General features: G+C 41.9%; 2 protein-coding genes across 5 annotated transcripts in view; one reads left to right on the top strand and one right to left on the bottom strand.

Moving 5' to 3' along the window:
- The window catches only part of LOC130158635 (P2R1A-PPP2R2A-interacting phosphatase regulator 1-like), a 180,493-nt gene extending 176,437 nt beyond the window's left edge, over positions 1-4,056 (top strand). For 2 of the 3 annotated variants that reach the window (XM_056359427.1, XM_056359426.1), the window contains 2 exons: positions 652-748; positions 1,912-4,056. In XM_056359427.1, coding sequence (XP_056215402.1) covers positions 652-748; positions 1,912-2,068 — 254 coding nt within the window. In that variant the 3' untranslated portion in view covers positions 2,069-4,056. Of the gene's footprint in view, positions 1-651; positions 749-1,306; positions 1,376-1,911 lie in introns of all 3 variants that reach the window. The other variant, XR_008825427.1, reaches the window with a different exon arrangement.
- A 7,282-nt stretch (positions 4,057-11,338) lies between these two features.
- On the bottom strand, positions 11,339-25,560 carry MOSPD1 (motile sperm domain containing 1). 2 transcript variants are annotated; one of them, XM_056359433.1, is made up of 7 exons: positions 25,426-25,560; positions 19,872-20,128; positions 19,616-19,691; positions 16,177-16,403; positions 14,068-14,229; positions 13,388-13,491; positions 11,339-11,877 (listed from the first exon to the last, which is right to left on the bottom strand). In XM_056359433.1, the coding sequence occupies exons 2-6, from the start codon at positions 20,023-20,025 to the stop codon at positions 13,412-13,414; spliced, it is 699 nt and encodes a 232-aa protein (XP_056215408.1). In that variant the 5' UTR covers positions 20,026-20,128; positions 25,426-25,560; the 3' UTR covers positions 11,339-11,877; positions 13,388-13,411. The 2 variants fall into 2 exon arrangements, with proteins under 2 accessions (XP_056215408.1, XP_056215410.1); XM_056359435.1 differs by lacking the exon at positions 13,388-13,491.
- Positions 25,561-25,569: the final 9 nt, after the last annotated feature.

The raw sequence follows: 25,569 nt of genomic DNA, 5'->3' as shown, positions 1-25,569 counted from the left end.
AAGCTTATGCAGAGACCTAGTAGACACCTTACAGCTTTACCGGGAAGTGTTTCTTTATCTTCCTTCGTTTTTCTTCAAGTTTAACTTCTGGTAATTTTATTGTATCTGTTTTTATATGTTCATGCCTCACCTTTGTAACAGAACACTTCTGGCTCTGAGAAAACTTTAAAAGTACTTTTATCAGATTTCTGTCGTAGCCAGTTTAAGCACATATTTATTCTCCCTTCTTCTAGAGTATTTGGGAATCAATATGTAAGTTTAGTGATAATCCTGAACCTTGTTTTTATTGATTGCAAGAGGAAGACAAGCTTTCCTTATTCTCGGCTTCTCTGCGTTGGTGGAGCTAGTCGGTGAACTGATCGCTGCATGAACTGAAACGAAAAGATTTTGCTTTGCTACTGAAGAATAAATATCTGATAACTAAACCTCAGTTCATAAGTCACTAAACTTTACTGAAGGTTGGAGTAAAATGTTTCCAAGAAATAGTCTTTAAAATTTCAGCATCAAACTTCTATGTTATACATATAAAATAATCTCTCATCTATTGTAATAAGTTTGAACCTCTATTCTCTTTACTCTGTAGAGTACATTGAAAGTAGATTTTAGTTTAAATGAGTAGTAATTTTTATCACTCCTTATCTCTTACCAAAGGTGTAACAGAGATAGAAGATCATCCAAAAAGATTATTCCAAGGATCCACCAACATGCTTTCCCCTGAAGTTTCACATCAGGTGGACCTTGGGGGATGGTAAATGCTCTGCTATTTATTGTGTTGATCTCATCAGAAGCATTACAAGTCTCTTCATCTCGCAATGATTATGCTTGAAGTTGGGGGGGGGGTGTTTTTTTGTTCTTTTAATACAGATATCTCATAATTTTGCAGCACTGAAATTACCACGGTAAACAGGGAGTAATATTTGCTACAATTTTATGATTTCTGGGACTGACTGTTAACATGCTTCACATGTGGAAGTTGGGCCTGTTTAGGAAAAGATACCTCATGGCTGGCAATTTTTGGAGTTGAGTTTCAAATTGCATTAGCATTCATGTTTGATTACTTGTGGGTAGATTGGGGTGTTTTTCTTTTTTCTTTTTCCTTGCTCTTAGTCGCATGGGAAAATTAGCCTGTCTGACCCTCTCTGTGAGGAAGAGATAAAAAATACTAGGTTAAAAAATCATAATGATTTTGCATAGTAAGAGATTTTGATTTAGTATTTCAGTCACGAGGTTAGTAATACCTAGGGAGTGCTCACACAACTGTCAGGGCAGGGCTGTTTACGGTACTTCTGTCCTTTTTGCCTTACAGCTAATGTACATAGCTGTGCACGAGCTTTGAGCCCATTGCAGTGGCAGCAGTAAAACAGGTGTTTTAAAGGTACTTTCAAGACATCACATTTTTGCACACCCTATCCACAGCAGGCACAGCAGTGCAGGTTCAGTTGCTGCATCTTGGTTTAGAAGATGGTAATTTTTTTAAAAAAAAAAACACTTCGATGCTATTACTGATCATTATCACCTGTAGTTACAATTTTGTGTCCTGTGAAATACATAGTGAACAGTACAACTCCAGTGCGTACAGTTTATCGTCAGCTCTCCTGGCAAAAGAGGCCTCTGAATATATGCTAGCCCAGGACCTTGTAGGAGATGGGGTAGAGCTTGCAATGGGTTGCTCAGCCTGGTGCTTCTAATCTGTACATCGTTCCTGTGTGAGCTGAAGGAGGAAATTAGCATCATGTTATCTGTTTGGAAGTAACTGCAGGGTGCAGATTTATTTCAAACCATAGGGCTTTACTGTTTTTTCAAAGGCGACCATTTTTTAAAATGGCTTTATAATGAATGGAAGCTAGTATTTGAAACTTATCAGAAAGAGTACCTTACCTTCCTCATATCTCCGTGTTACTCTGTTTTCAGTCTGTCGTCACATGCTCTTGATGACAACAGAAGCAGTGCAGGCTCTTCCTGTGACTCACCAGCTGAAGTTGGCACCAACACAGACTCTCCAGTCTCACTATCGGACTCCAGATCTTTTTTACCAGTAGATCTTATGGCTAAGTTACCTATTAATTGAGAAACAGAAGTCTGCTAATGGACACCAGGAAACAAGCTGGATATCAACAAGACTTTCTGTTGTGTTTAACTGATTCTGTTCCTCATAGGAACTTCCAGAAATGTTATTTCTAGAAAACTTCCAGAATAGTTCCTTGAGGAGGAATTCACATTTCTAGTGATTTGTATGACATTTACTAAAATACAGTAAGCATTTGAATTGCAGACGTATTTCATGCTATCATCAGTAAGCAAGCTGTTGATTTATAATGGATATTGTCTTGTTGGCGTAAGTTACAAAATGTGACGTACAGAATGTGTGTATGTTCTGCTTGTGGAAGGCTTGGCTTTCCAACAGCCACCAGGCAGTGTCCTCACTAACATAAGCTGGTGCTTATGTAGTAGCAGATAACTTTGGCGTTTGTCCTCAGTCTGAAACTAAAGAAGCAGCTTACTAATTTCTTTTTATTCCCTGAGTGTAAGATATTTATGGTTTTTATTCCTCATATGAAAGGGGGAGTTTCGGGGGGGGGCGGAATTGATTCTTGTGTTCTGATTGGCTGTTAAATCTGTGTTCTAATAGGTGTCAAAAGAACAAGTTGGTGAATTGTCAACTTAAATTTGTATGTTGGATTTTATTCATGATCATGACTGCTATTGTGACTAAATTCAAATGAGGTGTGGAACACTCCTCTGGGTTTTTGTATTATTTTCTTTTTCTTCCCCATTTAGATGATGTATTAGAGTGGTAGATGCTCTGTTAAAGGTCTTTTGATAGGGAAAAATAGTAATAATGTTTGGAATAAAACGTTAAATCCTGAGGCTTTAGTATTTAGTACTTCAGAAGTGCTTTATTTTACCAGACAGTATTCATCCTCATATGACTTCTGTTGGACAAATACAGTGAGGAATCTTGAATGCCTTTTTACAGGCTGAGGTGATCAAACATGTTTAATCTATGTTTAGTCTCATCCCACTTCGTCAAACAGTGGCATCAAGTTATTTCTGCTGTTGAAAATGTCAGACACTGATCGGAAGCCTAGAATTTGGTAATCTGAGATGTTTCAGGATTCTTTTACTGTATTTGAAAAGTCAGTGCGTTGAGGCATCCTGAGCTCAACTCTGAAATTCCCCAGACAGGAGGAGAAATCTGCAAACCCCACCATAAGCCACGTGTCAGATTTTCCAGTGGGAACCTCATTTTGGTGGTTGTCTCCTGTTAAGCAATTGAGTGTCCCCAGCTGCGTCCCCGTTTGTACATCTGTGTGTGTCTGTACTATGTGGTTTTAAGCCTTCTCTTCAGAGCGGTTAGTAAGAAAAATGTTTTATTTTTAAACACTGAATCTTTGTAATGTGTATTGAACTGAGAGAGGTATAGAAACTTCCTGAGGTTGGAGAAAAGCTCACTTTGAACTCTGCTGTGAAAGGTTCACATGGATGAAGTTTTGATTGACATCAGTCATCAGAATTAGAAATGGATGACTTGGAGGGCAAAGGCCTGCTGACCTGAGGGCCGGTGACCAGTTTCTGTGTGTCCTTATCGTAGAAAGAAAACAGAATGTATTTTAATAGTGTTACTCAGTTCAAGTAAGATACGACACGGTTTAGTTATGATTTCATTCCTCTTAAGTTATTGTAATAGCCAACGTCCCAATTGCAGTTCCTTTTTAAATTCAGACTGTCCTTCATCCCTGTGGCAGATGGACAAGCTTGTGTTTAATGTCTGTTTGCTCTGTCTAATATGGCATAGCTTGCTTCGCTATTTCAGGTATGTGCCAAAGAGTTGCTGTGCATTCACTATTTTGTGGTGAGGGCGAGACTTTTTTTTTTTTTTTTTTTTAAATCTTGCTTATTTTTTAAGACTGAACCTCCTGGTGTCTCTTCCAGTCTTTTTTAAAAGGTGCATCAGTAGAGGAGTTTAATAGTTGCGTGTGGGTCAACTTGTCTCTCTTCTGTTGAATATTTATGCTATTTTTCAAATAAGTGCCAATAAATGGAAAAATAAATGTGTTTTACTGTTTCTGCACTTTGTTAGAGAGGTAACCACGTTCTTGTTTTCATCTGTGATTAAATGTTTTCCTTTTTAAATCGGAATATCTATTGTAACCCACTTCCACCCAGTCTAGTTTACATTGAAGTTGGCCTTAAAACCTGCGGCAGACTGTTCTGTTTTCCTAGTGCAGTGCTATCTTAAAGTTCTGTGACAACTCTGGGAACATTGAAGAACAAACCCAAACATTTGCAGAAGCCTTTAGTAGCTAAGCATGGCCCTAGTTTATACCTGGAGGAAGTCGTGGCGAGATAGTTTGGAAGATAGAAGCTACAGCTGGCTGGTGGGCAGCACCAGGGCTCTTACCTCTTGGGGAAGAAATGGGGGGTCTCTGTGGTTTGCTTTAACAGGGCAGTTGATGCTGTTGGGGGAGAGAGAAGCAGTTACAAGTCTGCAGTTGGTCCTTCCCCTGCTTTTGCGAAGCAGAAACCACCTTGAACTTGTGGAAAAAGGCACCTTGGTTTCTTGTCCATCCGTGTCATTGGGAAGCTGTGGGTTTGCGTCCTGGAGTCAGGAGACGTACAGGGGTTTTTCCACTGAAATGAAATACTAGATTCTGGAACTATATTACCCTTCAAAAAATATATCTGGATTCAGGGAGTTAGGGTGCTATACAAAGTGCATCATCAACCCTGTACTCACATGGTAACTCATACTGTTAGTACTAGCTCCATTTTGCTAATTCCCCATTTACACATGATTGATTGCTTGATTAGATGTCACGGTTACAGGACTGTTGCGTAACACATTCCTTAACTGCTCTGAGTTTGTGTTACAAGTGTCTATGCCTTTGTCTTCCTCTGAGAAGAAATGGGCAGCTTTCTTGTCTCAGGCCATATTGGAAGTGTTATGATTATATATACGTACATATCTCTGAAAGTATAAGTATATATAACCATACAATTTATTTTTTTTTTTTTTATTCTGTGACTCTTTCGGGGCATACAGCTGTTTCTGGGGTTCTGCCACTCCTCTCGGATGGCACCCTGCCAAAGTCGTGCTTGTGATCGGCACTTGACTGGTCTGGTTGAAAACTATCCTGTAGCGTTTGTTGGCATTTAACCCAGGTCTTGGGCCCGTGTGTCTTCCTCGACAACTGATCGGTGTTTTTCTTCCTTCCACCTTCTCCAGAATGACACACTTGCTGAGGGAACATCGATAACCGTGCCAGTGCTCGGGGGACTGTATTTTTGGAATGAGCGCTTTGGTGGTTACTGCATTTAGCAGAGGAATAGATACTTCATGCTAGAAGAGAGGTACAAATGCCAGGAAAAACGAGCCTGTGCATCAGCCAGATTAACTTGCTGGGGTCTTCTGCATGTCGCCAGCAAGCCAGTCGATCCGAATACTCAACTGAACGGCTGCCCACATCCTCCCGAGATCAGCATAAGAACTTAATCCTAAATTTGTTCTTTTCGCCTTTCTTCAGAAAACTTGAGTCTAAGTGATCTCCAGCCTGTGCCAACAAAACAGGTCTCCAAAGGGTTGTATTGGTGAGACCAAAATACCGTGATGTATAAATGCGTGTTGTGGTTCTAATATTAGTGCTGTGTTTGTGAGTCCGGCCCCGCTATGGTGAGCGGGTTTGCTAGGGAAGTGACTGAAGGCAGGAGTGACCTCTGGGGCTCCGGGAGCCACTTTCCAGCCTCAGAACAGCTTGTGCATTTCTTTAGCGTTTCAGAAATGTTCACTTTATGCTGTTGCGTTAGTGCATATGTTGGAGTCGTAACTCGTTTGCTTAAAATAGAGAGATTCAGGAGCTGTAATTAAAATGTGTGAGCTCTTCATACCCTGTTTTAAGCAACCTTTCTCATCACCAGCTGGCAGACGGAGTTTAAGTTGATCCCTCTTCTCCTGGAAGCACCAAGTTAAAATATTTGTAAATGTAAATGAATGTTTACAGCTACAGTACAACAATTAAAACCTTACTGATACAGAGGGGAGCTTGCAAGAGCCCTTTTCACTAACTAGATGGAAAAATTGTCACCTCACGTTTTTTTATTTGGAGTCTGTTCCCTAAAAGTATGTCTTGGATGATGGTTTGTTGGTTTTTTCTTTACCTGTAACAGTAGAGTCTTCCTATTTTGTTTATATTTGGTACGAGCATCCTAATGATAAACTTGAGGCCAGCTGCCAGCCAGCCTGGGTCTCGGTCCGGAGATGCCTTTCGTTCGTCACAGCGGGCTCCAGGCAGCTGCCCTACACCTAAAAGACGCAGCAAAAGGCAGATTGCTTCCCCTGTCGGGGCTTTGTGGTAGAAGCATGAGAGAGGAGGGAGGGGAATAAACAACTGAAGGAGAATAACCTTGTCTGACTTTCAGTAACTGGCTCGGGAACAGAAATTTCCAAGGAGGGAGGAGCTGAGCGCATTCAAACCAAAAGCAAACACGGGCTCTCCGTGCCCTCGTGCCCATTGCCCTGTGTGCCAGGGAACCGTGAGGCTTCCCCAGTCTCATGGGGAGGAATCTCATGAAGATTCCTCAGACAAATCTGCCATTTACCAAATTTTAAATTCTTCTGATTGTTTAATTTCTTCTTTTACTTGCTTTGTAAGAGCCTTGGAAAATGCTCACTATGTAAGACTTCCTTCCATGGTTAATAATGGTGTGTAAATGTTTAGAATTTTGCTGGATGTCAGCTTTAGAATTTTGCTGGATGCCACCTTAAGTAGGAAGAGCTGCTCAAGCAGGAGCACTTTCTGCTGCAGGTACTAATCTGGAAACATGGTTCTCGTGATTTGCTTTTTCCCCTTGTGTGGAGAAAAAAATCAAAGGCGTGATGTGTGTATCGTACGTGGCGTTTTGTGGCACCGAAACAGTGTGCTGCGTTGTCTTTCAAGCTGGCTGAAATCGGGCTGTGTGGCACTGAAATTGCTGAAAGAAACTTCCTGCTAAAAGTAAATCGGGATCCTTTCATTTGAAGCATGTTCACTTCAGCCGTCAGGTTTGATTTTGGAGATTCCTGGCAGATTCCTGAGGGAAAGGCGCTAATGGCTTTGGTGATGTTGATGGAACGTGGGATTCCAGAGCCTTGCTGCAGAGTTTTATTTATCTCTTGATGGTGGTTTCTTGTTTGTCTGATGCCACCTTGTTCATACCTCAAAGCCACCAAGAGTATCTGCAGTTTCCTGGAGAAGAATGCTCTCGTTTCATTATTGTTCATATTTCATTATTTTGCTACTGTAAATTGTATTGTTAATTCTTCTGCTGTTTGGTTTTTTTTAAAAACCGTTAACGTGGATTTAAGATCCGTTACAGACTCGTTTTTCTTTTACTCCTTGTCTTTGATAGGAGTTTTATCAAGCATCTTGTTCCTTGGTATCTCCTGTTCTGCAGGGATCAGGGTGACGGCAGTTCCGTGTGTCTGAGCTGATATTCCACAACTGAGGTGTCACAGGGAGCTGGTCACCGAGGCGGGCCTTGTTCCTCAGGGCCAGGAGACCCTCTGTTGCTTTGATTGTGCTGCTGTGGTCATGGTTGTGCTCTAAATTATTCCTTTGCAGAGTCTCTGCTGTTTCAGGGACCAAGGTGCCTGCCTTTGCCTGCACGTAATGCCACGTTATATTGTCAGCGTGGTTAAAGCTTTGCAAATTTTCAAGAGCTCATATGCATTAGCTACAGTTCGTTAGCCAAAGTAAACAGCTAGTTAGCATACAGAAGAGAGCTTCCGTAGAAGACAAAAATAGACCCGAAAAATGAGTGTATCCCCTTACTTGGCTTTACTTGTTACGGTGTTGGCCTGCCTGTGTTCATTCCTCCAGCACTCGTTTTTTGTGGATACAGAGGTTCTCCAGGCTCCTTTCATTTATCCGTGTGTTATCTTTAAATGGTTTTTGCCGGGCTGCGTGGCGATGCTTCCCCGGGTTTTCTGGCTTATGTGGCAGTGCTGAGCAGGCGATCTGCTGCGGGCAGCAGTGCCCTCCGCTCTCTTCCAGCAGGTTCAGCCGTAGTTTAATTTCCTCGGGCAGCAAGCTACGCCTGCAGGGAACCTGGAGCCCAGCGCCAGCACCGTTACCTTCGTCTCCTTCTCCTCCAGCTCCGGTGGGAGACGGTGCCATCCATAGCACTACGGAGAGGAGGGAAGTGCCCCGTTTCACAGGACCCCCGGGAGGGTCTCGTACAAGGTCAGAGGGTGAAGAAAGCACCTGAGCTGCTCTGACCCAAGAGCCCAAACTCCCTCCTGGCAGGGAGGTGATTTAAGGTTTGGGGTTTAAGACCTCACGTACAGCTTGGTCCCTGAATTTTGAGGTTGCCCTGGATCCCCACGGGCCCTATGAAGCATGCATCGCTTGGCACCCAAGAACTTTTTTTCCTGTAAACAAAGTATTCCTGGATCTGGCTCAGGCAAGTTTCCTTCTGTAGCCTGGCCCCAGCAGTGGGATGAGATACCAGTGCACGTGGGTCTGAAGCACGAGATTCTTGCTCCTGACAAAGGAAAGGGAGGATGGAACTTGGCATTTGTGAGGAAAGCGAGGTATTTTACATATACAGACAAATGAGGGCTAAAATACGGTGATTTATTGCCAAACTGATCTGGCAGCCTCTTTCCAGTTGAGGCTTGTTGGTTATCACATACTACTTAGGTGTGAACAGAAAATGCAATACTGTACATTTGGCTTTGACAGTTCTTAGCCAGTTGATTCCAGGAAGGATTTCTCCGCTGCGTTGCTGAAGGCACGGCTCTGTGCATGGGTGTCTCTAGAAGCAGCTCAGATGCTGCTGTTAAAGCTGGTTAAAGGCGCGTGGTGACCGTTGCCCCCGCCAGCCCCCTCGGTTACCTTCCTGTGGCACTTGAGCAGCGGCAGCAGCAGCTCAGCGTTTCCCTTTGCAGGGACCGGGTCTGCCTGCAGGTGAGCTCCAGGGGAGACTGATCCCCCCGCTCCCCAGCCTGGGGGGGCTCCATACCCTGCCATCCCTTGTGAAATGAACTGATGATCAGAAAGTTTGGAAACTGATGATCCCTGGAGCTCTGAAACAGTTATATTGGGTCTATTACAGTTTGAAGCGTTCTGTGATTTGCTCCTTTAGATAAAATAGGGAAGTCCAAGTGTTTTCTGAGGCAGGCAAGTGCAAACACCTAGATGAGATCACGTACCAAGCCCACAGCTGCCCGGAGTGACGCTGGTGAAGGTGATCTCGGCAGCAGTCCCAGCCCCTGCCTGCTGGCATTGCCCCCCTGAGATACCGGTGCCATAGCAAGTGCTGGGTAAACAAGGTAATTGTTTCTGCTGGATGATCTTAAAGCCTTCCTAGCAGTCTGCTGAAAATACTTTTCCATTTCAAGGAAATGACTCTTTTGTTTGTCTTAAAGAGTCAGGAATGGGAAATGACGTGAAGGCTTAACTGTTTTTCCTGGTGTTTTTAAGAGGAGGCATATTCACTGTCTCAGGTCTTATTTCCAAAGGCATTCGGTGTTCTCCATAACCCTATGAAGTACTAGAGATGTGTGCGTGTATATATACATATTATGTATCAGAATTATCTTGTAAATCTTCCATGTCCACCTGGTAAAATTGTCTCCCTGTGCCCGTACCGTAACATGATTTGATATATTCCCCTTGCAGTGCTGAACCGACACTGTCCTCAGGTCTCATTCTCCCCAAACTGGAATAAATCTGTGATTACACAGTGTGCTGTAATCTCCCTGGAGCAGAAAGAAGTCAAAATTCACATTTGTCATGCTTACTTTGCCCAAGCACCAGTTTTATCTGCATTTGCTGAGTTACACTGTGCATTTAATCTTTCTTATCGGTGTATTGCTCCTTGCATGCCCTTGGAAAAGACATGGTCCAATGTTTTAGGTGCTGATAACTTTTTGTTACCAATTTCTTTGGTCAAGATGTTTCTCTAAACCAATCACCTCTTAACTTCCTTGAGACCGAATGCTGGCAGGCAGGGTCTCTGTTGGCTGTAATCTCCCTGCTCAAGGCTCGTGCGTGCCCTGTCCTGCAGGACCAAGGCGGCTGCAGGTGTCAGGATTGGTTGTAGCAACTCCGGGTTCTTACACGTGGGCTTCTCTCTCTTCTGTACTTCTGCAAGTGCCTGGGAAAACATGATCCTAGCCCATGACTAGAACTCTAGGATATGGGGCAAAAAAAGGTGGGTTTGGGTGTGTTTCGTGGTTCAGGGTTTTTTTAAATCACTTGAATACATATCTTGTTAACAGCCAGGCTGATGTACCATGGGGTGGTTTTAGCTCCCTCCCCTTCCTCAAGAAGCAGCAGGTTCAACGGCCTCGTGGAAACCAGAACTGACAGCGTAGGTACCTAACAGAGAAACTACAAGAATGCAGCTCCGCAGTGGTAGGAAAACACCGTCACCCCAAAAAAAATACGATCTCAGTGTTTGGAGGCAAGTGCTGTGTCTGCAGCACCGCTCTGGGACACAACGTTCTCAAACCACTTAATAACTTTTTTTTTTTTTAATGCATGTTAATGTTTGACTCTTCTTTATCATCTGACACTGATAGATGACACAATTTCGGTTCTTCTGAGAATCAAGCTGAAGCAACATTTTATTGTCCTTTAAAAACTTACTTGTCTTATATATAAGAAAAAAATGTAGTGATTAACAACTGGAATTCAACCTTTTTTTTTTTTTTTTTTTAAAGCAACACTGTTACCTGCATGGTTTCTTTGTACTTCCACATATAAGCAGAAAAGCGACCCATAACATGCAGGGGGAAAGGAGGTTTAATTTCCAAAATGTGTTCTTTATACAGATCAGAGCATATTATAGACTTCTTATAAACAAAGATTTGCATGTATGAATCAAATGCATTAATAGTGCCCCTTCAGCAGAAATATTTTTAAACTTAACATCTTGACAGTGAAATGTCAAATGAAAGGAAATACTTACTATATGAAACAAGACAAATATTCACCTAAAGTTAAAAATGGCATTTGAGCAGGAGTTTCTGATACAAAGGAAATCCCCTACCTTAGCTGGGGGTGAAGGGATGGTGTCAAGGAATGCCTGTGTTGCTGTACTGAGTTTGGTCTCTAAAATCATAAAAATGGTGAATTTTGTGTTAGTGTGCAGCGTGAGTGCAACTTCTGTTACTGCCACTTAATTCACATATTGCATGCATCCCTAAGAAATGAAAGGATCTGATTACAGAACTTGGTTTTATTGTCTACAGTTGTGATACAAAATGGCTGTTGCAGAAATTACTTCCCCAGGTAAGAAAACGAGCACTCAATGCTACATCGGAAATAATGAAGTAAGGAATTTTGAGAGTTAATTCTTCACCTAAAATTCATGGTTTATTTCATAGTTTCACTGATGGAATTTTTAATTTTCTTCAATGATTAGTCATGACTCTCATCCTTCTGGTATGTATACAGAAGTGTTATGCACCAGCCTCAGCATGTACAACCACAAACCAAATGAACATTTTACATAAGACAGTTTGCTTTTGTAGTGATCACGCACTGATGTGAACATAGACTAAAAATAACAAATGTTGCTTTAATAAGGATTTTTTACAGTAGGCGTAGATATAAAAGTTTTTCAAATTATTTTCACAGGTATCACTGAACATTTCATAGCTGTCTGTTACAGAAGCACCGAAAAGTGCTTTGAGTCTTTCATTTATTATACATAGTTAAAATATATTACACTTCTGAAGGTATCTTAAATCACTGAACAGTTTTGCTAGCATCTTAATGAGCCAAATGGGAGTAAAAGGCAGTCCACATTCATGATGTGAATATACAGTAAGGTGTTTGACATCCTATTAACTCATTGCTCATGTTCTCAAAATAACCATGGTGATGAGACCTGAAAGACAAGAATTAAGAACTAAACACAACGCTTTAATTTCACTTAATAAAATATTTAAAATTCAGTTTACCCTGTCACAGGCCAGTGCATAAATACATGCAGAATGAGTTTATATATACGCTTCACTTAAATACTAGAAGTATTGCTCCAAATGTTGATGTAGTCAAAAACTGTGTAAAAAAGGGGGGGGAAAAAAACAAACCAAACTGCACTGAAGTGGCAGTATATCTAGTAACTAAATGCCAAAGCAGCTATAAATACTCCAGACAATTACTGATCTCACTAGTGGAAAATCTTAACGTTAAGATTTTAACTTACGTAAGTGTAACGCTAGCACACAAGCCACCCGTTTTCGTGGGGGCTAGTTATGGGCAGTGTAACTCGCATGCTGAATCATCAGTAAGGCAGATTAGCTCAAGGCTCCAAGACATTTTTGTTCCTGCTCTGTGCAGAATAACTGATCAAAGATTAGTTTTAGACAAAGATGTTAGGCTTCCTTGTCAGTCTGCACAGGGAGCTTTCTACAGAGCCTTTGTGACGACCTTTAAAGAGGGAGGAAGAAAAAAAGAACTGCTCTGATAGAGGTTAAAAACAATTAAAAACAGATGAAAGCAGGAAATGTGGGGCTAATAAACCTACTCATAACTCGCTGAAAGTTCACTTTAATTATGTGCTGATACAGTGCAAATCTGCAAGTTCTTTAGCCATAAGTTACATGGCAGAAAGCAAGAAGGCATACAGAAAAACATTCGGGCTCCCTCAATTCCAACCTTACATAACACCAAAACAGTAGTTTATCTGTTCTTAGGCAATCTAACTTTCTTGCAGGCTCAGATGACGTCAATATAGCAGCCTTTCACTGCAGAGAGCTTAGCTATTTTATATATATTTAAAATATTATGATTAATATAATTTTTTATATATGTGTATGTATATATATGTATTTATCTAAGCTTAGACAATCAGTACTGCCACAACTGCTGTAGGCCTTAGCTTGGATTATCTAAATCATTGTAGAGTAGTAACAGAGGCTTCTGGAAGGTGCTACAGGACAGCCTACACCACTTGTACAGGGGCTTTCCGGCAATAAAGGGTTTGACTCATGTCTGTAAAGCAAATACTCCTCAACTGTCAAGTGTGCCCAGTTGGTTTCTTCTCAAGAGCAATCAGCTTTCTGCAAGAGTTGCACACAGAATGATCTTTCATGAACACTAAAACCGCTGCTACCAGAGGAACAGGTTAAGTTGTTGCAAGTGTATGAAGTCAAATGACTTAATACTACAGCTGGCACCAGCAGAAACTGAAGTAATCTCCAAAACTAGAGACAAACACCAAGCAAGGATTACTGCAAGGTCCTGATCTGAAAATACATCACCATCAGCTCAGGCAAAGAGCAACAAGTCAGTTTTCAAACCATTTCAGCAGACTGACTTGCAGGAGTCAATCAGTCAAGGGAGTGTGCGTGTTAACCATCAAGAACTTGCATCTTTTCCCATCACTACCTCACCTCTAGCTATCAGTTTGAAGCTGCCTAGCTCGTTTCCTTTAAATCCTCATTTCTGCCAGGTAGTGGGACAGGAGAACTGAGTTTAGTGTGACTGTTCTTCAAATCTGAAATAGTTACAGGAAAATAGTCATAACAAGTAAAATGTGCAACTTCTCTACGTTTGCTAATTGAGGAGCAAGTTACACATCAGGAAGAACTGTGGATGGTAGTGGTCTCTTAGGGTTTACAACAACTTATTTCCACACATTTCAACTGCTTATCAGGCAGGTAGTGAATGGAGCCTTTCAGGCCAGCTCACCTGGGTTGGAGAGAGTAACAAAACAAAAGAGATCTAGGTTCTGCAGGAGAGTAACTCTCTGTTTCAACATAAGAATAAGAAAGAGCACATTCCATTCAGTGTTGTTGGCAGATGACTACAGTTGGCCAGTCATCAAATGAAGGTGAAATTAACATGTAGGGGCCTGTATATAATACCAACTAAACTCTAGTCTAAAACACTTACGATAACTGATTTACCCTGATGTCACTATGGCTGCAAGTTAAAATATAAGTGGAGATGTAAACCAGAATGTAACGTGGTGCTTTGTCTCCATCAAGTTTCCTGGAGCCACTGGCAAACACAGAAGTTTCCCAAATCACAGAAGTTGCAAGAAAACATTTACAAAATCCCAAATACTTACCTAAAACATAAGCAGCTACTAACTTTTGATTCACACTTAAGTGGAGGTAGAGAGGCACCAGGGATTCCATTTCCCCCAATGTAGGTAGCATTAGTGCTGCAATACACACTATTCCTAGGAAGACTGTTAGTAAACTAGGTCCCGACGAGGCAGTTCTGTTTTCTGAAAAACAAGACAGTACCAACTGTAAGGAACACCTAACCAATAGAAGTGTTATAGATTCTGCAAAAATACTTGCAGTGCAATGGAGCTGCAATATCCTCAGATTTTCTTTTTCCTTTGGAGTTTGGAGGGGGTGGAAAACAACTCTTCAAGCCACCCTTCTGAAGCTTCTGCCTTTTGCAGTGGAGAAGGCTGCTGCCTGGTGTGATGCTGGGAATTGTTTTTACGTGACTTCCCAAACCTCTCCCGTCTGGGGGAACAGAGCCAGCCAGGCCCAGCAGCTATACAGACACACTCATGACAGCTGGATGTTTCAGCTGCACTTCAGGTTTCACCATGCGGCCTGACTCCACTCCTTGACATTTCCCTTCAGTGATTAGTAATCAATTGGGAAAGAGCACCTAAAGAGCTGCACAGGCAGACAACTGCTTACGCCTCCAGAACAAAACTTGGCTATAGCAAGAGCACAGGTTCTTGGGCCAGATGAGTTCCCCTCATTTCTTTAGAGGATTTAAGGGCTGCACCTGCCAGAACCAGTTTACATGCCACAAATCAGTAATATTTGAATTTTACTTTAAAACCTCTGAGAACGAACCACTTTGACAGTCAAGTATCACCAAAATAAGGAATTGCAAACTACAGATGAACTGTCCTTCATGCTTTTTATCGCACTGCAGCTTAATAGCTGGAACCTGCTCAAAGGCACACTGTAATCTTTGAAAAGAGCTGTTAACATGGTAGTTGAATACCTCTAACCAAATTCTTAAGACCCACTGGAAATTAGCCAATGTTCTTACAAAGTTTTTCTATCCTCAGTGACTAGCAATATGTGTCCTATTTCAATTCCATAAATCTGTTATTTTTAGGCTGCAGGTTATATGCAAAGACTGTAGTTGCTTTGTTTACTGTTTTTCTGTAAGCAAGCAATACAGTGTAGTCAACAAGGTTTTAAGCAGAGAAATACCATCTGGATGAAGACCAGTATCAGATTGTTCAGGACAGTTCAAACCCTCTTACCGGAACAACTATCATAGTACATTTTGTTCCCTGAACCCAGAGATCTTTGTAGGTTTGCTTTAACCATGTAGCCTAGTAATACCTGTTCTTGAGGGTTTGGGGTTTTTTTTTTTTAGTAAAAGGTGTTTCACCAGTCAACAAACTATGTATAAACATAGTGGAACAGTTTGGCTTTAACAGGAGGAACGCTCTCAAGCAGTTTCATCTATTTTCTGGAACTGATTTTGTTCTTGTCATGAAAAATAAAACAGCGGCAAGAATATTACAGTATAAATCAGCAGAAGTAACAAGAACGTAGACTGTCAAGTCAAGAATTAGTTTACATTCAGTTCTGGTAAAACTTGGTATTTTTTGTATCTCCCTCTACCACTTCAGTTTAACAATTTGGTCCAGGTTTTCCCCAAGACTGTTGATTCCCTTCCTCACATATGAAAGATGCAAAGAGTTTTCAGCTAGCGACTGTGCTTTTCTGTACTTGTGAGACAGACAAAGGAGATGGCTCAGAACAAGGAGCACTTTAGAAGATGTTTTGGCACTATTTCCTGCTCATCAGGAAATGGAGGATTAAGGGTTTGGAACAAACTCAGAAGGGGCATATGTTCTGAAAAAACCCAGGGGAAAAAATAACTACCAACCTTTTGCAGATAAATTCGCACTGGCTGTAACAGAACTTCTGCACCAGAGGAACAGAGGAGGTACTCTCCAAGGTATGACATGTAAACACGGGGCAGCAAAGGGTCTTAATTAATCAAGCCAGCATAAGCAGCACAGCCATAGTTTGGGTTCTTGGGATCCCCCAGTGATAAAGACAGCAGTCTTACAGCTAAGTAAAAATAATTATTTTACAGTTTATTTTAATCTAGTCTTTCTAGTCACTTGAGCTGTTCATAACCGATTCAGAAGACAGGAGGGGTAAAAGATTTCAGCTACCTGGTTGACACAAAGTCTGCTCAAAAAAGACACTTTCAGCCAGGTGTTCTTTTATTCGTTTTTCCTCCTCTTCCTTTTGTTGTTGCTGTTCCTTTGCAGACGGAAGTAGAGTAGCAATAATCTCCTTTTTCCCTAATGCCTTCCTCTGGCTCTGCTCAGACACTTGTAGACGGAATTTATCTATCACACCATAGTAAGAAGCCCGAACATCTCTGTGACGAATCACACTGCAGAGGAAAACAGCATTTTCAAACAGAGGAACTAACAAGAAGCATGTCTCCTATGGATTTACACCCTGCAGCCCAATGTTTCCCTTCTGACCCCCCACCCAGACAGACTGCGACAGTCCAGATCCCCATTACCTCCTCCATCACTCAATGTTCTTTAAGATTTGGTCTTGCTTTCTTTCTTTCTCCCTCCTCCCTCCTTACGTCTGTTCTGGTTCCCAAATCTATATTCTCCAATTGGCTGGCCAAAAAGAACAGTTAATTCTTTACCTCAGGCACACCTTTGCCTTGATCTGAGGCCTAGCTGCCAAATAGCACGAAACCCCCCTTCTCCTTTATCAAAGTTGTTTGACGCTGGCCAATGATTTTAAAAGGTATGGGGGGACTGGACTGGACAGGGAAGGAAAGAAGGAAAGTAGGACTGCCAACCACTTGGATAGGTGATGGCACAAGTCTAGCTTTTTGAGGAAACCAGGCTCCAAGCTTTATAATTATACTTTCTCAGAAGCAAAACTCATTCACTTTACAGACAGGATTCAGCTAGATTTAAAGGGATTTTTACAGTCAGAGGCCCACCATTAAGAGCATGTTGACGCCTGTGTATCTACACAAACATTTCTTATCTGTCCTCGGTGAAATAAACCTGGATATCAACAGCAGAGCTCTGTGCCGTCACAGCTTTGCTCATCAATCTAGCTACCTTGAGCATGTTTTGTAGCCGTCACTGAAATACATGATGCTGCAGATACTTGACTAGCTACTGGGTGTAGCTACACAAGCTGCAATCACAACTCAGAATGCAGTGTAGACATCCGAGTTATAGCTATGAGTCAGTTATTTTCTTGGTAAACCTTCTCACTGTCCAGCAACCACTCTCGCTCTACTGTTTTGAATACATGGACCAAGGTGGCTTCAACAGTAAAACAGGGTGATAGTTGTTGCACTCCTCCTAGTTTTATGGCATTTTGTGGGAAAAATTATATGTTGGACCTACAAAAGGCACGGTTTTAAAATAGCACTGATCAAAGGCAATACAGACCTCTAAGCAGTGCTCTGCTCAACTACCTCATCTCTACGTTTATGATTCATTTCGAAAATACGTATCTAGTATTAAAAAGCTGTAACATTTAGGTTCTGAAGTCATATCAGCTCTTAGGGTTAATATGGATTTTAATTATTTTTCCAAAGTGGAAAACTTCTGTGAAAGGCTATTTTAAATTTCTAAGGTAACAATCTTAGGTTAGAAAAATACCTACATATCAGTGATTTGGCTTCAAGAAGTTTGGCTTCAAGAGGGGAAAAAAAATGGTTCTACCCTTAGTGATACAGGATAGTAGTCTCAAAATTGCTTCAAGAAACCTAACTTTGTGATAATATATACATTTAAACGCTTCAAGAAACACGTTTTGTGTTTCAGTCTTCAGTTAAAGGAACTGTATCACATCAAGATACCTACAATTATTAATACAGCCAGTGTTTGTAACCAGTATCTAGTCTGAATAGACTGTTCAGCAAGGAAACAGAGACTAAGTCAACCCCCAAGCAAAAAGGCTGCAGGAATGTACAGAGTTTTAAGTCACTTCAGAGGCAAGAGCGTGCTTATGACAGGCTTTCAGGAAGCTGGGTGTTGGCTGGGCAACTGCCTTCACTAAAACAAAAGGCTTCCTCCCCTGCCAATCCTAATACATACAACTCTCAGCACATCAGAACAGCAGACTCAACTCTTTTATTTCTTCCTTTAACACTTCCTTTTAAATTTTTGTTTCTACTCTTAGTACCAGGGCACTAACTACCAAACTAAACAGAATCTTTACATAACACTGTGCTATGAGAACATGCATCTGCTGCCAAGCAAAGAGATATTTTTTGCAGACCCTTATAAACAGATACATTCTCCTGTTACTTTTTAGAGACCATTGCATAATTGGAAGCTCTGTAGAATATCTGTTTATCTGGCAAATGGCCATACTTGCATAGTACTGCTCATATCCTAGCAGTAAACACTGCCCTTAGACAGCAACTGTTGGAATGGGATGGGAGTTTTTACCACACAAAAAAACTGCCTTGGAAACACGCATATGTCTTATCTTTTTATTTAACAAAAGACATTTGTTTAAAATTAACCACATGTAATCAAGCTTGTGTAAATGTCTGCTAAAGACTGGAATCTTCACTGATACACCGGTATATTCTAACCTGTTTTGTTCCATTTTTAGGATTGTTGCCCCTGCCCATTTAAACTTTTCAGTTCCACGTTTTAAACTTCCCTTTTATTTGGCGAGTCCTTGGCATCTTCCAAATTACACCTAAGGAAAACAGCCTACAGGGAAGAGCCATTCCCAAGCACTGCATTATTTATCTAACAAAAGACGGATCATTCAGCAGTGGAGTGTTTTGTATATGACCATTTGTTAGCTACAGATTCCAGAAGGTGTTTTACAGTTTGCAAATTTCTATTCAGAAAGCTCAGTCTGCACTTTTAGGTACTTCATACTTTCTTTATCTGTACATCAGCACAGAAATAACATGGCAAATGGAAGATGAAAAAAGTTGGTCTATTTTAGCCTAAATACCTACTCTACATTGAATTATAACAGCCTACAGACCCTGTACATTGCTGTGGTTACTTAACTGGCTTTCTTATTTTCTCTGTTACTGAGTTGGGACCTGACAGGAGAAACAAGTAAAGGGGAGACTGAGAGATCCAAGAACGGGAGTGCAGCACCCAGGGTGAAAGGTAGACAAAAGTACCTTTATTAAATGTGGCCCAGGAAAATGTGCTCAGTAGGACTGCGCACATTTTCATTTTGCCAATCTGCAAACAAACACTTCTCACAAAGAAATCTCAACCCTGGGGGTCTTGCTTTTCTTGTTATTTATCTTGTACAAAGAAGTACTCAGAAGAGGCTCACATTACTCTCACTGCTGGTTTACATACTATACTACAGGTGCATTTAGTAGCATTTTATTTTGCCTAAAGACAAATTAAAGAAGGAACTACCTCCAACATTGTAACACCTCTGCCCTAGAGCGAAAGAACAGCCAAGACCAGATGGCCACAAGAACACAGAAGATTAAGAAAATATTGTATCTTTATCCAACATAGTTTATACTCTGCGTGCTGTCATTTACCTCTTAAATAATAAAAGAAATTATGATAATCAGATGTTTTACATTAGAAAAAAAACCACCGACAACCAACTTTTACTTACATATCAACACAGCACTGCGGCTTCACTGCACCAGTAGCATCAACCACTGCGTATTTATTTGGAGTTGTACAAAGAACTGTAACGAAAAGGACAGTTGTGGTAACAAATCATGAACTAATACCTCACCAACTTCAACAGATACATGTAAAGACACGAGTTTGGTTTTGTCACAAATATGATTTGTTACATGAATTATAATTGGACTGTTCAAGAGCACCAACTGACCCTTAAATAGAACTTAACCTAAGAAACCCACCTTTGAATTTTAAGGCAAACTCATAGGGGTTATATAGAGTCAACACCTGCTTGTGTGTTGACTGGTCATCTGCATAAAATATAAGTTCTGTAGGAAAAACAAAAACAGGAAGATTTCCTTCCACTAACTCTGGCTGTCTTTTTTGTTGCTGCATTGGCACTGAATCCTCCTTGCTGCTTCTTGTGTTCTTATGATTTTGTATCCTCAGAGACTTCAGTTTTTGAATCGTTTAAGAATTCCAAAGCATTTTGGCAATTCTAAAGGAAAAAAGGGGAAAAAAGAGAAAAGGCAAGAAGATTATTTCCATAAGTCTATACTAAACTGAGGCAGTCAACAAAGGTGTGAAAATACAAAAATGCGATGCCTGGTTATGAATCCACCTCTATTTAAGTTCCTTGAAAAATACGGAAATAGAAAAAATTTTTGCATCCAGTTTCCACCTATTTAACAAACTGCTATAAAATAAATGGATAAGCACTTCTTCAAAGTATTGCGGCAGCATTTTGGGGTCCCAGTCCACAACTAAGGTTGCTTATGCTGGGTCTTTGCAACACAAACCAAACAACGACAACAAAAAAGATATCCCATCCTGTCCTCAGGACACTAACACGCGAGAAGAAACAGAGCAGAAATGAGGGAACACAAAGATGTAAGGCAGCAGTAGTCACTGCTTAGGCAGGAATCCTTCTGCAGTGGTGACCTTCCCGGATGAGGTGTAACAACTTAGGTATCTGCTCACACAGCCACTGAGGTATGTCAAATCCCAGAGATTCAGAACAAAAGAATGGGAAACACCCTCACGCCTTGCTTAAACTAAACTCTTGTTACAACTGCATGGTAGTTACAGGCAACCAACTGAAAAGTAACTGGGATGAATAACACCAAACAGATTTGGGATTTACTATTTGATTAAAAAATAAGACAGGTCTTCTACCACCACTGCCTCTAACCAAAGTATTACCATTGTAATTCTCCCTCTGCCATCCCTACAGTTTTGTTTTATTTTGAGTGACATTCCAGAATTAAACCAGAACCCATGACCCAACTAAGCAACAATCCCAAATGTAATTCATAAAATAAAATTAAAGCCAGACTCCTCAGCACACATACCATTGACTTTACACACTACAGACAGAACAAAGCGAAACAGCTACATATCTGTCCCCAAAGAACGTCATATTTTACTGTAGCTCCTATAGGTTAATTATCAAACTGAAAGTGTCCTTTGAGGTTTAACTTTATTGTATAGTAGAAAATATTAGAAGAACAAAAGGTTCCTACTGACTCATCAGCTGTCATTTCCACCTCCATTGAAGTTTTATAAAACAAGGTCCATTTCAGCTCTTCTCCCGTCTAATAAACTGATCTGGTTGCACCTTATGAAATGTAGTCTCCGGACTTCCCAGCAGTGAATAACCTCATCGTGAACAATCAAAACCAAATGCTTATTTTTGCATTCTAAACATCATGATATTCATGTTTCCAAGCACCAGCTATGTGTTTCATCCTTGAAATATGAGACAGGTTTAGGTGTTTACTTGAGTATATCTGTCATATCTTCAGATTTACAGGTTCTGATTCTTACTCACAAACTAAGCTTCTAAATTTACATGTTTTTTTTTTAAATAGCAAATCATCCCTGTAGAATTTAAATTCATGGCTCTCACTGGAATGTCTTTTCCCAAGATCCAGTTTCTTTTCAGAGCACAGGTTTGTTTCCACTGCACTGAAATGCTACTAATAATATTCTGAAAACAAATCCCCAAAGATAGTGTTCCAAGTTGATGTCCTGCTACCTTATTAAGAGTCTAAAAAAAAAGCTCTGTAGGTGGCCACTTGGGTTCCAAGTGCTGCTTAGAATTTTGGTGGATCCCTTTTGTTTCAGAAGAATTAAACTCTGGAATCACTTCATGCAGCAAGTGTACGTATCATTACTTTAACAACTTAATGTACTATTGCAAAGTGAGATTCATTGTTCCATTCAAATATGTTAAGGCTATATGAAGAACTAATGTGGAAAGCCTGCCAGCTCACAGCAATACAAAATTACTTACTCTGAAACTTCTCATAGGCAGATGGGTGAAGGTGTCTGTTTTGGGTCTTTTTTTGTTGTTGTTGGGTTTTGGGTGGTTTTTTTTGAAGGGGGAGGTCCCCAAAAGTTAGCTCGTTGCAGTATACAGTAAGCATATGTGAGAATCTTTGGTCCTTATGCATATCTATACTGCATACATTATGCACAATAGAAATAGAGGCAATCTTTGAAATTAACAGGTTGGTTTTTTCCTAATAAGTGTTTTAAACTACTGTACACCCAATAGCAAACTACTGCTATATATTTAAGTGACTATATGTAATATTTTTTTAAAAAATTGTATAATAATATTATTTCAATGCTTTAGTTTTTTATTTAATAACTGCACATGTTTCATTCCGATTCTTGTCATCATATCACAACTCCAGTTTCTTCAGCTCAGCCAGGTGTTTAGGTGTCCAAAACCCCACAAATCACAACAACAGTGGAGGTATAGATCACTAAAGCCTATCAACAGGCTCATTTTTCTTATGCAGCCATTAAAAACACAGTGCATAAACCTTCCAGGATTCCACAACTTGCAGGCGGAAAGCCACCAATCTTAAAAAAGTATATCCCGTTATTGCTTCCTTTTCTTATTTAACTTGGCTGGATAAGAAGGTACCGCCCAAACTGGCAAAAGTAAAATCTGGCAAACCCAGACTTATAATAGACACGTTTGCTGACACAGCAGCGTCATTCAGGATATAAATGTCTGGATTTCTAAGCAAGCAACCAGCATCCTTTTTAAGACCATCACTTTGGCTTAAAAGTCACAGCGCTGGGATATCTCCCCAAGTAACATCAGCAGAAGCGCTCTTCCCAAAGACTGCATTATAAACTGTACATATGCTGGGAAGATTTGACGGTTTAGTATTAACAACAGCATACCTTTCATACAGCACTCATCACCAAGAAACTGCAAAGACTTTCAGAGAAAGCCTGTCTCATCACAACTTCTCTGCGCAGATGAACCCTAAAGCAGCACTCATGTTCAGAATAAAGCTACGCAGCTGGCTGCCTTTGGCACCCCAGCCAGTTCATTTAAAAGAAACTTGGCTGCTGCTCTTCTGCGCTGTAGCTCAGCAGATCCTCACAACAATCGCTGCATTTTGTAGCCAAGTCACCGTGATTACTTGCAGAACATAAAGGTAAGCACAAACCAACCCATACAAAACTGAGATCTGTGGTCTCGATTCTGTGACCTACGCTGCACAGATGGGTTTCTCCTAGTACTGCCAACGAAACTCCCTGCAGGTGCAGGAATCTGTCAAATGTAATGCTCGTTACTGGACATGGGCCAAAGTACAACACCTGAACAATGCCAGCTTGCTTTCCAACGCTCTTTGAAGTCCAGACAAACAATTGTCACTGATTTTTTTTTTTAGCACAATAAGGATCTCTCCTCCCTGAAGTTACTAAATATATACTGCTGGTGTCACAATAGGACAGATCTGCCAGTTTTTCCTTTGAAATCCCTTTCCTCATAAATTTAAACTTGACAGAGAAAAACATGAAGTGAAACGTATCTTCTCTCTAGGACCTGAAATAACACCATTTGTGATTTGTTTTTACTTAACAAGTATCTGCTGAAAAAATAAATCAAGTCAGGAAGTTTTTTGTTCCCATTGTAACTTCCAACAGCCTTATCGCCATGGCTTCTGAGTGCATTTGTTGGTTGGGTTTTTTTCCTAATGACTACAAATAACTCTACAGAATGTCATCTGGTAAACACTTTATTCAGAAGATAACCTCTTTACAGTCATAGCCTCCACATCCTCCTTTTAAAAATTGTCTCATTGCAGTGTAATCTATCTTTGTTAGATCTCATGATCTACCCTCTGATTCTACCCAATAAGGTCTTCTACACTATCTGCTCAATAAAACTCATGCCTTTTGAGCGCATATTTACAAAACAAGCCAAAACCTTCTTCAAAATTCCCTCCTATGTCAAGTTGAGCTACGTGTAAATATGACATAGAATCCAAAGCAGATCTATTAACATTCTGTTTCTCCAGAAGTTTTTGAAGGCCTTAACATGCACTGACGCAAACCAATGTTTAAACTACCTGCAATTATTTGGGAGAGTCATCCAATGATTAGAGCACAGACCCAGGAGCCAGAATGGCTGGATTCCATTTTTGCTAACTCTGTCACCGACACTCCATGACCTTGAGCAAGTTGGTTAACCTCACCTCAATTTGCTAATCTATGAAGGCACATATTCCGCAAAGCATTTAAGTAGGCGGATAGTCACATTTAAACTGGCAGAACCACTCTGACACTTTGCAAAGCCTGGGCCAAAATATGCTACCGTTTACCTCTTTGCAGGGTGATGGGAAACGTAATTAGTAACAGTCTCCAGTATGCTGTAAAATGAAATAGTCTCAAAGCGTTACCTATTAGCACAGATGACTACAACATGCATCAATCATGCTGATACTGACAGCAAAATTTACCAGGACCTCATTACTTATTTCCTTTACTTTTTCAGATACTGAAAAGGTGACAGTAGCAAAAAACATTATTCAAATGCAACTAAAGAGACATGTGAAAGCAGGGAAATATGAAATAACAGCTACGCGTTGCTTCTTCTGAGCCGTATAGTAGAACGGATCAGAACCCTATGGAAGGCTTTCAAGGGCACACCTACTTTAGTCTCAGTTTTCTCACTTTCAGGTCGTGTTTGATGCATTAAACCCAACTCGTTTTTAAACGTGTATTAGTGCTCATTAGCGCTACGTGGCCTGTCCCCCTATCCCAGGCCAGGCTCAAATACTCTGCCCCAATGCCGAGGTGCCACAGACTGACAGCAAACGCCCCTTTCCCCGGCGAGCGGAGAAGAAAGGCACCCCGACCGGCCCTCCCAGCGCACCTGCCGAAGGCAGGGGAACCAGCAATAACCGCACACACTTAATTGACCCTCTTTGTTTTCCAACAAGGAGCAGCAGAGATAAAGGCTGAGGTATCTGCGCGCTAACGGCCTCTCCCCGCAGCCTGCCCTGCCCGTGACGAGCGCGCTGCCAGCACCGGCCCCGTCCCGCCCCGTTCCCCACCGGCAGCTCGGAGCCAGCTCCGGCGAGCCCCGGCCCCGCACCGGCCGGCCCGCACCCCCCGGCTCCGGTGGGAGCGCCTGGACCCCGCTGCCCTGCTGCCCCGCTCCCCGCCGCGGGTGCGAGGGGCCAGGCCGGGCAGGCGGCGCCGGGGCCTGGCAGCGCGGCCGCCGCCCCCTCCTCCCTCCTCACGACGGCGCCGCCGAGGGGAAGGGCCGCGGCGCCACCAGCGCCCCCACCCCGGCCCACACGGCCGGAGCTGCCGGGGCAAAGCTCCGCGCTCCCCACCGCAAGGAAGGGGAGGGGAGGGGGGCCCGGCCGGCCAGAGCCGCTGCTGCCGGGCCCGGCGCCGCCTCACGCCCAGGGTGCCGCTCCTCCGCCCCGCGCCCCAGCCCGGGGGTGTCGCCCGACGCCGCGGGCCCGAACTCACCCCTCCGGGGCCGCTGGCTGCGGGCTCGCGCGGCGCCCCCTTTGTCCGCCCCCCCCCGCCTGCTCCCGTCACTGCAGGTAGCGTCGTCGCTATGGCTGCCGGGATCGCGGCGGACCCGCTACCGTCCGCCGCCGGCCGGCCGGC

The sequence above is a fragment of the Falco biarmicus genome, chromosome 14, assembly GCF_023638135.1.
Source record: "Falco biarmicus isolate bFalBia1 chromosome 14, bFalBia1.pri, whole genome shotgun sequence".
Taxonomy (NCBI): domain Eukaryota; kingdom Metazoa; phylum Chordata; class Aves; order Falconiformes; family Falconidae; genus Falco; species Falco biarmicus.
The sequence above is the reverse complement of the archived record's forward strand: the minus strand, read 5'-3'. Positions and strand labels throughout refer to the sequence as shown.